Source organism: Marmota monax, unplaced genomic scaffold (assembly GCF_021218885.2).
Source record: "Marmota monax isolate L192 unplaced genomic scaffold, Marmota_monax_Labrador192_F-V1.1 WCK01_AAM20220418_F8-fsc00130, whole genome shotgun sequence".
NCBI classification, from domain to species: domain Eukaryota; kingdom Metazoa; phylum Chordata; class Mammalia; order Rodentia; family Sciuridae; genus Marmota; species Marmota monax.
The window spans coordinates 5,079,345-5,095,544 of NW_026693244.1; the positions used below are offsets into that span (position 1 = coordinate 5,079,345).

The 16,200-nt window shown below is 37.8% G+C and overlaps 1 protein-coding gene across 1 annotated transcript; it reads left to right on the forward strand.

The window, feature by feature from the left end:
- The first annotated feature begins 7,827 nt into the window (after nucleotides 1-7,827).
- Nucleotides 7,828-15,542, forward strand: Mrps36 (mitochondrial ribosomal protein S36). The gene is made up of 4 exons (XM_046456138.2): nucleotides 7,828-7,961; nucleotides 12,998-13,061; nucleotides 14,562-14,749; nucleotides 15,216-15,542. Exons 1-4 carry the CDS (start codon nucleotides 7,920-7,922, stop codon nucleotides 15,231-15,233), a joined length of 312 nt encoding a protein of 103 aa, XP_046312094.1. The 5' UTR covers nucleotides 7,828-7,919; the 3' UTR covers nucleotides 15,234-15,542.
- Nucleotides 15,543-16,200: the final 658 nt, after the last annotated feature.

Here is a 16,200-nt window from a genome sequence, read left to right on the forward strand (position 1 = left end):
ATAAATAAGAATAGTTACTATTCTGACTTACTTACTATAGCTGAAGTATAAGGCACTTTCAAGAAGAGTAGGTTATTTTCACTTTACAAGACTTTCACTTTATAAGACAAAAAATTTGCAAGTGAGGTATAGTCATTCAGGTCCCCCTGCAAATATTTTATATATAACATAAAATCTAGATGAAACACTGATCTTGGGTTATACTTATTTTTACAGAAATATTTTGAACAAGAGTTTGCAGAATGGATTGCTTTTCTTTACATTTAACAAATAACTAAAACTGAACAGCAGATAGTTTATTGGTTAAGTACATGGTTTCAACTGCAGTAATAAATTCACTTGAACAGGAAACAATAATCAAGTCAAAAGAATAAATGCTTGCTAATTATCAGAAAATCTGTGGCCATTTGGGCTGTCTCGTAGAAATCCAAAATCACTCAGAGGCCAGATCTGTAAAACCAAAATGTGATTGAAGAAAATTAATAAAAGTGATGTTATATATAAAAAAATTAAAAAAAAAATAAATTTCTAGCCTGGAAAATAGTTCTTACAAAAACTAAAAATGCAACTACCATATGCCCCTAGAATTGTACTTTTGGTCATTTATCCCAGAGAAATAAATACTGTGTTATATCACTACATTAATGTTAATGGTAAATTTATTTCTAATAACCTCAGTTGAAAACAACACTGATGTCTTTCCATGAATAAAAGGTTAGAATGATGTATCTATATCATGGAGTACTACTCAACAATAAAAAGAACAAACTATTGATATATGCTACAAACTGGATGAATCTCCAGGGAATTATAAGAATTAAAAAAAAAAGTAAATAAAACCAATCTCAAAGGTTTCATACTATATAATTCTATTTGTAACACCACTGAAATGACAAAAGTATAAAATACAGAACAGGTTAGTGATTTCCAGGAGTCGTGAGGGAAGAGGGGTAGGAGAGAAGTGGGTTTAGTTGTTAACAGGAGGTAAGGGAACTGTTTTGCATCTTGACTGTATCAATGCCAATATCATAGTTGTGATAATGTAGTATAGTTTTGAAAAATGTTTACCACTGGGTGAAACTGGGAAAATTATCCAGGTGATTTTTATTTCTTTCAACTGCATGTGAATCTACAATTATCTCAAAATAAAAATAACAATTGAAAAAAAAATTTCATCTTTCTCATTTGGGGGTCTAGAAGCAAACAACTGATCAAATCTGCAAATTCTGCATTTCTGAATGCAAGCTATTTCCTTTTATGTCCGCTTGCTTGCAAAATGGCCAATACTTTCCTGAATTTATCTCTTTAGTAATGTCTTGGCAAACACAGCCACCACTCCTAACTACCAACCCCCCTACTTTTCTTCTTAACCTAGTGCCACATGATTTTCCCTCCTAAGTTACCACAACACGTGGTTTTGCCAAGTGAAATGATAAACTTTAAAAATAATTACCTTTCTCCCATTGCCTCACCACCCCATGGTACATACTGTAGGTTTGTGTTGTAGCAGTTTCACACTTGCAGAGAAATTCCACATTAGGACAATCAATCCTAGCTGATGAAACACACAACTTTTAGAAACCTCAGTTTAACATAAAAAAGGTTTGTTTCTCCTTCTCCTTCTTTTCTTCTTTTTCATCCTCCTCCTCACCCCCATACTGGTGATGGGCCAAGGGGCTATCTACCACTGAGCTACATCCCCAATCCCTTTTATTTTTTGAGACAGAGTTTCTCTAAGTTGCCCACCCTGGCCTTGAATTTCCAATTCTTATTCTTCAGCCTCCTGAGTCACTGGGATTACAGGCATGTGTCACCAGACCTGGCTTCTTCTTTTGAAATGGGGTTTTGCTATATTTCCCAGGATGACCTAAAACTCTGGGCTCAACTGATCTTCCTGTCTCAGTCTCCAAGGTTGCTGGGATTGGAGATGTGCACTTCCTCTTCCAGCTACTTTCTTTCTTTCTCTTTGTTTTTGAACCCAGGGGCACTTAACTACTGAGCCACATTCCCAGCACCTCTCCCCCCCTTTTAATTCATTCTAATTAGTTATACATGACAGCAGAATGCATTTTGGTTTATTGTACACAAATGGAGCACAGATTTTCATTTCTCTGGTAGTACATGATATAGAGTTGCACCATATGTGCAGTCATATATGTACCTAGGGTAATGATGTCCGTCTCATTCCATCATCTTTCCTACCTCCATGTCTCCCCCTTTACCCTCCCCTTTGTCCAGTCAAATTTCCTCCCTTCTTCCCATGTCCCTCCCCACATTATGGATAAGTATCCACTTATCAGGAAGAACATTCATTTGGCCTTTGGTTTTTTGAGATTGGCTTACTTTGCTTAGCATGATATTCTCCAACTCCATCCATTTACCTGAAAATGCCATAATTTTATTCTCTTTTAAAGCTGAGTAACATTCCATTGAATATATATATATATATATATATATATATATATATATATATATCACAGTTTATTTATCCATTCACCTATTGAAGAGCATCTAGGTTGGTTCCACAGTTTAGCTATTGTGAATTGAACTGCTATAAACGTTGGTGTAGCTGCGTCAGTATAGTATGCTGATTTTTTTTTTTTTGTACCAGGGATTGAACTCAGGGGGGGCACTTGATCACTGAGCCACATCCCCAGTTCCATTTTGTATTTTATTTAGGATGGTCTCACTGAGTTGCTTAAGATCTCTCTAAATTGCTAAAAGGCTGGGTTTGAATTCCCAATCCTCCTGACCCAGCCTCCTGAGTTGCTGGGATTACAGACATGTGCCACCATGCCTGGCTTTTTTTGTTTTTATCCAGGATCTCACTAAATTACTTAGGGCCTCGCCAAGTTGCTGAGGCTGACCTCGAACTTGAGAATCTTCTGCCTTGGCCTCCTGAGCTGCTAGGATTATAGACATGAGCCACTTTGCCTAGTTCTTCTAGCAACTTTCGCTTCTTATTTACACAAAAGCCTGTATAGTTGCACAAATCAGTTCCATCTTGAAGCCTCACCATCTGGATTCCTTTCCACAGCCCCAAAATTAGTGCAATAGGGAATAGAGAAGGTCACAACTCTTACTTACTACTTCAGCCTGAAAGTTACACATCTTGCTTTTCTTCTGGAACTGCTGGTAAGAACTAGCTGTATGATCTCACAACCTAACCTGGATTGAGGCTAGGATGTTTAGTGAGCACCAATAATCTCTATTACACCTGGGTATCCTGGTTCCCTCTGTAGATACAAATACTAATGTGCTTATTTTTACTCCTTTCTTTTAAAAAATATTTATTTATTTATTTTAATTGTAATTGGACACAATACCTTTATTTATTTATTTTTATGTGGTGCTGAGGATCGAACCAAGGACCTCGCACATACTAGGCAAGAACTCTACCGCTGAGCCACAACCCCAGCTCCTCCTTTCTTTTTTTTTTTTTTAATATATATATTTTTTAGTTGCAGGTGAACACAATACCTTTATTTTGTTTTTATGTGGTGCTGAGGATCAAACCCAGTGCATCATGTGTGCCAGGCAAGTGCTCTACCCCAGAGTCACAACCCCAGCCCCTTTATTACTCCTTTCTTATATAAAAGGTAGGATATTATATGCACTGTTCTGCACCTTGCTTTTTTCACTAACCTATATCTAAAAGAACTTCCTCCTTGGGGCTGGGGATGTGGCTCAAGTGGTAGCGCATCGCCTGGCATGCGTGCGGCCCAGGTTCGATCCTCAGCACCACACACAAACAAAGATGTTGTGTCTGCCGAAAAACTAAAAATAAATAATATTTAAAAAAAAAAAAAGAACTTCCTCCTCCTCCCTCTTGCTTTTTCTTGTTTCTAGCTCTCTCTTTTCACAGTTACACAATATCACATAGTGGGGATATTCTGTTGTTTAGCCAATTCCTTCTCTCTCTCTGTCTCTTTTTTTTTTTTTTTTTGGTACCAGGGATTGAACCCAAGGGCGGTCAACCACCACTGAGCCTCATCCCCAGCCCTTTATATACATATTTTTTTATATTTATTTCTTTTTAGTTGTAGTTGGACAAAATATCTTTATTTTGTTTACTTATTTTTATGTGGTGCTGAGAATCGAACCCAGGGCCTTGCACATGCTAGGGCAAGTACTCTACCACTGAACCACAAACCCAGCCCCTATATATATTTTTAATTTTTTAGTTGTAGTTGGACACAACACCTTTATTCATTTATTTATTTATTTTGATGTGGTGCTGAGGATCGAACCTAGAGTCTCAGATATGCTAGGCAAGCGCTCTACCGCTGAGCCACAACCTCAGCCCCCTTTTTATATTTTTATTTAGAGACAGGGTCTTGCTAAACTGCTTAGGGCCTTGCTAAATTGCTAAGGCTTGCTTTGAACTTGTGATCCTCCTGCCTTAGCCTTCCCAGCCACTGGGATTACAGGCATGAACCACAACCCCTGGCTCCCCAATTCCTTCTTTATAAAATTTATGACTTCCAATTCTTTCTAATACAAAGAATGTTTAGATAGGGCAAAGGGGAGGGAGGGGAAGGGAGGGGGCATGGGATAGGAAAGACAGTGGAATGAGATGGACATCATTACTCCAAGTACATATATGAAGACACGAATGGTGTGACCCTACTTTGTATACAACCAGAGACATGAAAAATTGTGCTCTTGGAGCTGGGGTTGTGGTTCAGTGGTAGAGCGCTTGCCTAGTACGGGAGAGGTGCTAGGTTTGATCCTCAGCACCACATAAAAATAAATGAATAAAATAAGGGTATGTGTCCAACTAAAAAATAAATATTAAAAAAAAGAAAAATTGTGCTCTATATTTGTACCATGAATTGAAATGCATTCTTCTGTCATATATAACAAATTAGAATAAAAAAATTTTAAAACATAACAAAACAAATAATGTTGCAATAGATAATCTTTTTGAATAAATTCTTAGAAATGTGTATACCAGGTGAAAGGATAAATTATTAGTAATTTTACATTTTAAAATTACCAAATTATATATAATATATATAATCTCCACATAGATTATATTATCTTTTTTTCCCACCAAAGATGTATGTGCCTCTTTCCTCATCATCTTATTTGTATTTGCCAACTTGACAGAAGATAAAAATATTTCAGTATAGTTTAACTTTATCTTAGAATAAGAAAAATTAAATGTTTTAAACTTTTTTTTTCCCCCCAGTACTGGGGATTTAACCTTGTGGTGCTCTACAATAGAGTTATATCTCCAGCCCTTTCTATTTTTCATTTTGAGACAGGGTTTCCCTAAACTGGCCTTGAACTTGAGATCCTCCTGCCTTAGCCTCCCAAGTAGCTGGAATTACAGGCCCAAACAACCAGGCCTAGCCTCTCAATATTTTTAAAGGGTTGTTTTTATTTTTTTCTGCAAGCTTCCTATTAATGTCCTTTGCCTGTTAGAGAATTGTTATCAGTCCAATTTTAGCATCTGTGCTATTAAACAAATTTTGAAAAATTTTAAGTAGGCTTCTCCACAGACATGCTAATCAGAAGTGCCCACCCCCCCAAAAAAAAAAAAAAAAAAAAAAAAAAAATATATATATATATATATATATATATATATATATCCTTTCTTTTCTTGTAAGGGTAAAAGAAATTGAAGTTAAAGCGTAAAAGTTAAAGGGTAAAAGACCGGGTGTTGTAAAAGTTTCTAAGCTGCAAGGTCTGAGTTAAATTTCTGTAGCTGTTAAGACAATGCTTAGAACCGCCCAGTAAACATTTCCCCTGATTGTCTGGTTGTTTAATAACTGAAGGGGTCTGTGTGGTTGCACGCAGGCCTTGCAGGGCCTGAACCAATCAGTTTGAATGTAACCCCCTCCTTAGGAATGACCTATCACTCCAGCCTGACCTGTTCCCGCCAATGAATGAACTAATCATGTTTAGGAGTTGTTGTTCAATTTTCCCGCGCCTCATGATGATTTGTTCTGATGTATACAAAGCCCTCCGCCCTCCCCAAAAAGTATACTTAAGCAGTGCTCAGCCCCTGCTCGGGGCTCTGGGCTGCTTTCCCTTCTTGAGTGGGCACAGAGCCCCAGCATGCTGGTTCAATAAATCCCCCTTCTGCCAATTGCATGAGTGGTCACTTGGTGGTCTCTTTCTCCGACGTTTCGCGGGACCCTTACATTCTCTCTTTTAATCAGTACTTGGTATTGAACCCAGGGGCACTTTACCCCTGAACTACATTTTCCAGCCCTTTTATTTTATTGGTAGTGGGGATTAAACTCAGAGGCGCTTTACCATTAAGCTATATCCCCAACCATTTTTATTAATATTTTTTGTTTTAATTTTCCTTTCTTATTTAATATTTAATAATTTATTTATTTTTTTTGTACCAGGGATTAAACCCATGTGCATTAAACCACTGAGCCACATCTGCAACCCTTTTAATTTTTTATTTTGAGACAGGACCAAGTTAAATTGCTAAGGCTGACTTTGAACTTGTGATCCTCCTGCCTCAGCCTCCCAAACCACTCTACTGGGATTACAGGCGTGTGCCACCAGGCCTGACTTTGTTTTTATACAAGATCTCAGTAAGTAATTTAGGGATTCACCAAATTGCTGACCTTGAACTTGCAATCTTACAGCCTCAGCCTCTGGAGTTGCTGAGATTACAGGCATAAAAGGTCAAACCCTTTTATTTTCTTCTCTGAGACAGGATCTAGCTAAATTGCCTAGGCTGGTCTCCAACTGGGATCCTCCAGCCTTTGGCCTCCTGAATAGCTGGGATTATAGGTGTGAGCCACCTTACCTGTTGCTAAATATTTAGAGTGATCAATTTGTTTTGACAATGTAGGTTAATGATAGATTCCTAAATGGGTGGCTTTTAGAAATATAAATTACTACAGCCTGTAATCCCAAAAAGGTTCTGGGCATGTAGCTTGGTGTTGGAGGGCCCTTGAATTTAATCCCTAATACTACAAAAAAGATGAAAAAAAAATTAACAGCAGTTTGAGGTTATATTACTACAAAGTTAAGGAGCTACAACATGTTGTGTATTAAAATAGTGATGTAAGCATTAACTAATATAGAATTTAATGTTAATTTTGGAGTAATGATATAACTGTTTTAAGTTTAAAAAATAATAATTAGACCCTGGATTTAAGAGTTTTCTAACATGAAGCAGAGGCAGCAGTTCATTATCAGGAATAATGAATTAGAGAAACTAGGAACAGATTAAAATCAAACACTGCAAATCAGGGAAGGAGTATGGTGTGGCCTTTATTAAAAGAAAATTGACCATTCTGAGCTTGCCTATAAACCCAAGTTTTGTCAAGTTTGTTCATTTTAGGAAACCAAAACAGCCTGTATTACTTATAAGCTTTCTAATTAAATTTTAAACTATATCGAAATTAAAAACTGGCTATCTTTGCCCAGCGCAGTGGTGCACACCTGTAATCCTAGCAGCTCAGGAGTTGAGGCAGGATTATGAGTTCAAAATCAGCCTCAGTAATTTAGGGAGGCCCTAAGCAATTTAGCAGACCCTGTCTCTAAATAAAATACAAAAAAGAGCCGGGGAGGTGGCTCAGAGGTTAAGAGCTCCTAGGTTCAATCCCTGGTACCAAAAAAAAAACCCCAAAAACCCTGGCGATCTGGGAAGGGAATAATGGTTGATAACTCAGGCGGCTGAACCAAATAAACCCATCACAAATCCTAAACTGCAAAACAACAATAGAAATGGAGAATAAGGTTCAGGCCCAGCGCGGGAAGAGGAGCCGGGCGGGGTCAGGCGCAGAGGGGTGGAGCTATCCACAGAGCCGAGGAGGACCTTGCCCCCGAGCCTTTCGCTCCTCCCCGTGACGCCACAGGCAGGCCCCGCCCCCAGATGCCCAGGACTCCCCGGTACCACTGCTGTTTGCTTGCGCCCCGGAAGCTGCCCCTTCTCGGGGGTCATGATGGGCAGCAAAATGGCGTCTGCCAGCAGGGTCGTTCAGGTAAAGAGACTCGGTAGTTTTTTATCACGTTGGGTAGAGAGATGGTGCAGATGTGGCAATGGCGCGAGGGAGGAAAGGCGGTGGCACAGGATGCGTGCTGACCGCGGCCCTGAATAGGGGCATGGCTGCGCCCGGGGTGTATGAGAATGGGAGCTTAAGCCCATTGCGTCGGGCAGTTAAGCCAGGGTCCGGAGCTGAGGGTTCGAGCCCGGCAGTGGGAAAGCGACATCCCCGCAGATAGGTACGTACTGGTCTGGGGTCCCTGGACTCCTCCGCCAGGTCCTCCCTAGCCTTAGTTTGCGGGCTACGCTGCCCTCTAGTAGCCTGGCCAATCGCTGTCTAGTATTGTCTGTACTGTCCCCAGTGGGCCAATCCGGAGTAAGGCGATAGCGGAGCGTTAAAGGAAGCGAACGCCGGATCTGACCCAGTGTCCCTTCAAGGTCTTGGGAATGTCGGGATAACTGGCTCCTACAGCCGTGACCTCGCCAGAGGCCGGTTCAGCCCACCTTCTTCAGGCATCTGTCTACAGGCTGAATGGGGAAATAGAAAAATATTTTCCTTAACTTTATTACTAGAATATGTTTTAGTGTTATTTCCCAAACCTTTTTTCCCTGTTTAGATAGGCAGCTGAAGTAACATTGTTAATCCACCTATGACCTACTAACTCTTGACACCTTTTCCTTTGCTTCTCCATCTTAAATAGGAGAGGTAAATTTGGTATATAAATAGGCACGACCTTTTGTAAATTGGGTTATGTGGTCTTTTTTCCAACCCTAGAAGCATGTTATAGTGATTAGCTTTTGTCTTTGATATGAGAGGTGCATTTCCCTTTACATTAATTAGTACATCTCTTAAAAGTCCTTTTCCTGAAGTTCCAGAAGTTGTCTGAAAGATAATTCTAGATTCCAGTCTTTGGTTCCATTGCAATAAATGATGCTCACTTATTTATTCAGTGGGTGGTTACTGAGCATTAACTAATTAAGGATTCTCTAAAGACAGAAACCTGACAAAGGACTACATAACCATAATATCAATAATAAATATGTAACCCAATTTAAAATGGGTCAGGGAGTTGATGCTGCATAATAAAACAGTAAATAAGCAATAAACATGTGAAAGGTGCTCAGTAATCCATACTTGCCAGCAAAATACAAATTAAAACTAGGAGGTACTGTACATCCACCAAAGTGGCTTAAATTTATTTTTTCATTGCTTGGGGTTGAACTCAGGACCTCATGTATGCTAAGCACTTGCTCTTGTCTCTCAACTACACCCATAGCCCTTGCAACTAAAATTTAAAAGACTGACAATACCAAATGGTGATGTGAACAGGAAGTACTAAAACCCTCATACATTGCTGGTGGATGTGTGAAATGGTACAGCCACTATGGGGAACTGCCAGTCTTTAAAAAACATTTCTCTATGACTCAGCAAGTATACTTATAGGTTTATTACCCAAAATAAGTGAATGCATATACCTACAAAAAGACTTGTATGGGCTGCAGCTGTATCTCAGTGATAGAGCACTTGCTTAGCATGTTTCAGGCCCTGGTTTCAATCCCCAGTACTGTAAACAGAAAACAAGAAAACACAAAATGCTGATAGAAAGTTAATAGCAGGGCTGGGGTTATAGCTCAGTGGAAGAGCACTTGCCTAGCATGCGTGAGGCACTGGGTTCGATTCTCATCACCACATATAAATAAGTAAATAAAATAAAGGCCCATCAACAACTAATAAAATTTTTTAATTTTTTTAAAATTTTTTAGTTTTCGGCAGACACAACATCTCTGTTTGTATGTGGTGCTGAGGATCGAACCCGGGCCTCACGCATGCCAGGGGAGCGCGCCACCGCTTGAGCCACATCCCCAGCCCAATAAAAATATTTTTAAGAAGTTAATGGCAGGTTTATTTATATTAGGTCCCAAATCAGAAACAAGGATCACATGATATGACAGAAAACTTTACATGTGTTAATGTGCTTTCTGTCATTCATTATAACTTCAGTTAGGAATTTCAGTCCATGATCAATTGGGATAGTGGTAACATCTTGTATATGTGTAATATAATATCAAAACCAGGAAACTGATATCAGTACAGTTCACGTAGCTTATTTAATCATATTTATATGGATTCATTTGGGCTCTTGAGTAGAGTTCTATGCAATTTTGGTTTTGTTTTTTTACATTAAGATATTAGTTTTTTTTGTTTGTTTGTTTCTTTTGTTTTTAAGACTGTTTAAAGAGAGAGAGAATTTTTTAGTTTTCGGCGAACACAACATCTTTGTTTGTATGTGGTGCTGAGGATCGAACCGGGCCGCACACATGCCAGGCGAGCGCGCTACCGCTTGAGCCACATCCCCAGCCCCTGCATTAAGATATTAGATCCATTTTATTTATTTTTCTCATTCAAATAAAACATTTATTTTGAAGGACTAGTTGTACTTATTGGGGGAAAATCATCTGTAATGGCTAGAGATAGCCAGAGACTTGAGCTTCATTCCATAGGAGATAGCAACACTAGAGAAAATAGTCATATGAGAGGTTTTTTAAATCAGTTTGTGGAATAGGGAAAGCTGTTTAGAGAGGAGTGATGTTTGAGCTGTCTTAAGGGATTATAGTGGTCGTAATGATAGACATGGAAGTGGAATGGGGAAGAGAATTCCTGGGAAAGGATGTAAGCTTCAGATGAAATGGGCATGGAAATAGCATGATAAATTAGGGAAATGAGAAGTACTTGAGAATATATGGAAGGACAAGTACATTAGATAGTGGCTGGGAATAAAACTGAGGTAAGGAGAGGCTAGTTTCCGATAGGCCTTGTGAGTGCTAAGAGTTTGAACTTTTGGGCTGGGATTGTGGCTCAGTGGTGGAATGCTCGATTGCCTAGCATGTATGAGGCACTGGGTTCAATCCTCAGCACCACATAAAAATGAAATAAAGATATTGTGTGCACCTACAACTACAAAATTAATATTTACAGAAAATAAATAAATAGAGGTATTGTGTCCATGTACAACTAAAAATATTTTTTAAAAAAGTATGAGCTTTATCGTGAAAACTGTGAAACATTTTTCAAACTTAAACTAGAGGAGTGACAGTAAATAGAATATTTTAAGAATCTTAGCTATTCAAGGAGAAAAATTGTTAGAGAAGCATTTTAACAATGCAGATAAACATGCTTTTAGTCTAAGGAAGAAAACACATTCCAGCATTTTCTGAGCAGTGGAATTATGGTGGTGACTTTTCAGGCTGGCCCTAACACTTTATTTACTTCTGTACCCATATAAAAATTATAATATATACAAATATATTGCAGATAAACATACTTCAGTCTCAGTTACATAACAATTTGCATATTACATTAGTTGAAAAAAATAGTACTCTGTTCATTAGATTTTTTAGCACTGTATATTCAGGAGGTTTCCTATGGATAGCTCATTTGAGGTCCTCTATAACACTATCTGTAATTTTAGGTATGAAAATACCAGTTAGAAAAACATTATTCTAAAAATAAGTATTTTGATAGGTAAAGAAAAAAGACAAAGCTATCAAATATTTTAATCTGTTGTATATGGATTTGGAGGTTATAGACAGTATTTTCTCCTTTGTGCTTTTCTTCATTTTTCCCAAAATTAAAAAAAAAAATTTGGGAGGGGTATTGGGGTGGGGATTCATCCTCAGCCCTATTTTGTATTTTAGAGACAGGGTCTCACTGAGTTGCTTAGTGTCTTGCTTTTGCTGAGGCTGGCTTTGAACTCGCGAACCTCCTGTCTCAGCCAAAATTTTTATACAGATTATATGTTACTTTGGTAGTCAGAACAGGTGTTTTTAAAATGACCTAGTTTTCAATACAGTTGCTTTCTATACTATTTTAAACTGTTACGTATTAACATAGTAGAGAAACCACACTCCATACAGATTAGGAAACTTCCAATTCTTTTCTTACCAATCTATAAGTCACAGAACACAAAATCCATGCCATCCTCTTCATTGGGTGGTTTTGAGGTCAGTTGTTAGTACATTAAAAAATCTTGTACTGGACACAGTGGCACACGCCTGTAATCCCAGCAATTTTGGGAGGCTGAGGAAGGAGGATTTCAAGTTCCAAACCAGCCTCAGCAATTTAGCAAGATCCTAAACTACTTAGTGAGATCCTGTCTCAAAGTACAAAATAAAAAGGAATTGGATGGAGGGTTGGGGCTGTAGTTCAGTGGTAGAGCACTTGCCTAACGTGTGAGGCACTGGATTAGATCCTTAGCATCACATGAAAATAAAAAAATAAAGACGTTCTGTCCATCTACAACTACAAAAAAAAAAAAAAAAAAAAGAATAGGGATGTAGTATAGTGATAAAGTACACATGGGTTCAGTCCCCAGTACCAAAAAAGGAAAAAAAACCCACAAAAACCTGTGATGGTTAGGTATCCTAGTGACACGCCTGTAATTCCAGCTACTCTAGAAGCTGAGGCAGGAGGATCACAAATTTGACACCAGCTTGGGCAATTTAGCTGGACCCTGTCTCAAAATAAAGTTGAGCTGGGCATGGTGGTTCACGCCTGTAATCCCAGCAGCTCAGGAGGCTGAGGCAGGAAGAGCACAAGTTCAAAGCCAGCCTCTGCAACTTAGTGAGGCCTGAAGCAACTCAATGAGTACTTGTCTCTAAATAAAATATAAAAAAGGGCTGGGGATGTGGCTCAGTGGTTAAGCCTGGGTTCAATCCTTAATGCAAAAAAAAAAAAACAAGTAAAAAAGGCTGGAATGTAGCTCAGCGGTACAGTGGTAGAGGGCTTGCCTTGCTATGCAGACGCCCTGAGTTTAATCCCTAGTACAGAAAAAAGAATGTATAAACTACAAAGTTATGAATAACTGATACATTAATAATTCATAGATCAGTTTCCTTGGTTGGGGAAAAATACAATTTAAAGATGGTGTCAAGTAGTAATTTATTTTAACAAACGTATCTATTAGGATTAGTATAGATCATTGCTTTTACAGTTAATGAGGTTCTTTTTTGTCATGCATTTTATTTTTCCTTTAGGTAGTCAAGCCACATACTCCATTAATAAGATTTCCTGACAGAAGAGACAATCCTAAACTCAGTGGTAAGTGATATTCTATTTAGATTTAAAAAAAAGTATGCATATTTAGAAATGGTATTCTATTATAAGCAATATTTCTTTTTTTTCTTTTCTCTTTTTTTTTTTTTTTTTTTTTTTGGCACCAGTGTGCTTAACCACTGAGCAACATCGCCAGCCAATTTTTTTATATCTTATTTATTTTTTTGGTATTAGGGATTAAACTCGGGTACTTAACCACTGAGCAACATCCCCAGCCCTGTTTTGTATTTTATTTAGAGATAGGGTCTCACTGAGTTGCTTAGGGCCTTATTGTTGAGGCTGGCTTAGAATTTGTAATCCTCCTGCCCCAGCCTCCCTAGTTGCTGGAATAATAGGCATGTGCCACCTTGCCCGACTTACTTTTATTTTTTATTTTCAGACAGGGTCCCATTAAGTTATTAAGGGTCTCACTAAATTGCTGAGTCTGGCCTCAAACTTGTGATCCAACTGTCTGTATCCTTCCAAGTCCTTGGGATTACAGGTGTGTTCCACTGCACCTTCTTCCATCTTTTGGGAAGATTCGCCTCTGCTTTTATTTATAGAGATTATGAGGAATAATAACCATTCTTACATTTATCTCCCAGCTAACCAGCTTTTCTTTCATTTACTCCTTTACCTTTTCATTCAGTCAGTAACTGTTTCTTGGATTGCCTGAACCCTTAGCAGTTACTGACTATAATATAACGACCTTATAAATTAGAGAAGATTCTGAAATTCTTCCCTTTTTTTTGGGTGGTGCAGGGGATTGAACCTAGGGCCTTAATGCATGTGAGGCAAGCACTCTACCAATTGAGCTAGAGTGCCTTCTGTTTTTTATTTTACTAAATCCTGTGTGTCTCTCTTGATACTTGATCTTTAATTCCAGAAGAATTTCAACAGTTATCATAGGGATTTAAAATTTTATTTTAACTATTGAAAAATTAAGATGTTGAGAAAAGTATTCTCATTTACTAACTTTGTTATTCCCCATTATAAGACATTACCTGTAAACTTCACCGTGTGTGGCCTTTAAGAGGTTACAAGACAAAAACTTAAATAATGTAAGTCACCCACAATGGTTGAACACCTCTAACAAGAAATTTTATTGTTTTACAAATTTTATGTTCATTTTAGTAATTCACTTGCTTAAAACTACCTGCTTTCTAGGTAAAATGATGCATGCTACCACCTTGGAGGCTCTAGCCAGAGAATGAGCTCAGTAGTTTGAGGACAGCCTGTTTAGTAATGTAGTGAGACCCCTACACAAAAATTAAAAATAAATAAATAAATAAAATAAAAAAGGGCTGGGACTGTAGCCAATCTCCAAGTTGTACGTAGCATGTACAACTCCCTGGGTTCCATCTCCAGCACTGAAAACAAAAACTACCTCTTTATATCTTTTGAAAAGAATGTTGATTTTAAGAATGAATTGATCATTCAATAGAAGATAACTCAATATATTGCAACACCTGGATAATTTCTCTAATTAGGTTCTGTGTCTTTCAGTAACAGAAACTTTGAGATCAGCGGGGCTGCCATCTCACTCACCTGTAATTTCACAACATTCTAAGGGGACTAAATCACCAGATTTGCTGATGCATCACGGTCCACCAGACACTGCAGAAATAATAAAAACATTACCTCAGAAATACAGAAGGAAACCTGTATCTCAAGAAGAAATGGAATTTATCCAAGTACGTTGTTGCTCTATCATAAGGCTGTGCAAAACACCATTAACATATCAGCTTTGGAATTTCATTTTGATTTCTGTGCTCTTCCCATTGTCTTGCCAAGGGTGTCATAGCTAAGACAGATGGGGATGTAGGCCAGACTGTAAAAACAAACCATCATTGGAGCCCTCAAGAAATCTGCAGGTTATGTTACTGATAAAAACCACATGAATAAAAGCTTCTTGGTGTCCTCAAAAATTCTTCAGAGAAGAGCCTCTTAGACAAGAAATGTGGGGACAATTGAAGTAGGTCAACCTTGAGGCCCTTCTAGATCTGAAATCATAACAATGAATATAAGGGTGTAGAGTTATGAAAAACCTGAAATTTGCTTAAAATTTGTATAAGTTAGTTTGAATAGTAGCCATGAAAACATTTCCTGTGTCAATTTAACATCTAACCTAACCTTATTGCTTTATGTTTTCCTTTTCAGCGTGGAGGTCCAGAATAATCATTGTGGCTGCTGTTTGTCATCAGACAAAAGAATTATCTTTACAGTAAAGGACTTCCAAGACAAATGAAAAACTATATTAATCTTAATAAATATTCTGCAAAAAAATGAAGTACAGAAAATTTAAATGAATACTTTTAATTCCTAATTTATATATCTTGGTAGGCTTCTCTACAAGCTTACCTAATTGTTTATATACATTATACTTATTAAAGTATACATTTTGAAATGTTAGCCTATTAATTTACTCTTGATTATCAAGTATTACCAGTAATGAACTATTAAAAGCACACAGTGTCTGGTAAACTACTACAGGTTTTCCATGATTTTACTTTTATTTCTGTTTCTATTTAGATATGGAAAGAATTCATCAGGCAGAATTACTGCTTTAGGGAAGTGATTTTCCTGAAATGAGAATCAGTGAAATAATGTCTTCATTACATAGTCTTAATTCTTGAACTTCACCTTTTTTTTTTTTTATTCACAGGATTACTGGAGTATAAGTGGCTAATAAGCATATCCTACTCTAAATGATAAAAATGTAGCCAAGGGCTAGAGATATAGCTCAGTTGGTAGAGTGCTTGCCTCAAATGCACAAGGATCTGGGTTCAATCCCCAGCACAGGGGGGGGGAATATATATATACATATGTATATATATATATATATATATATATATCTCCCCAAGATAGCTGGGTACAGTGATGTACACATGTAATCCCAGCAGCTCAGAGGGCTGAGGCAGGAAGATCGAGAGTTCAAAGTCAACCTCAGCAATTTAGCAATTTAAGCAATTCAGTGAGACCTTGTCTTTAAATAAAATACAATAAAGGGTTTCGGGATGTGGCTCAAGTGGTGAAGTGCCCCTGGGTTCAATCCCCAGTACCAAAAAAAAAAAAAAAAAAATGTAGCCAAGATAAAACTGGGATTAAGACTAGGGAGATTAGTGAGGCCCTAAATAATTTAGTG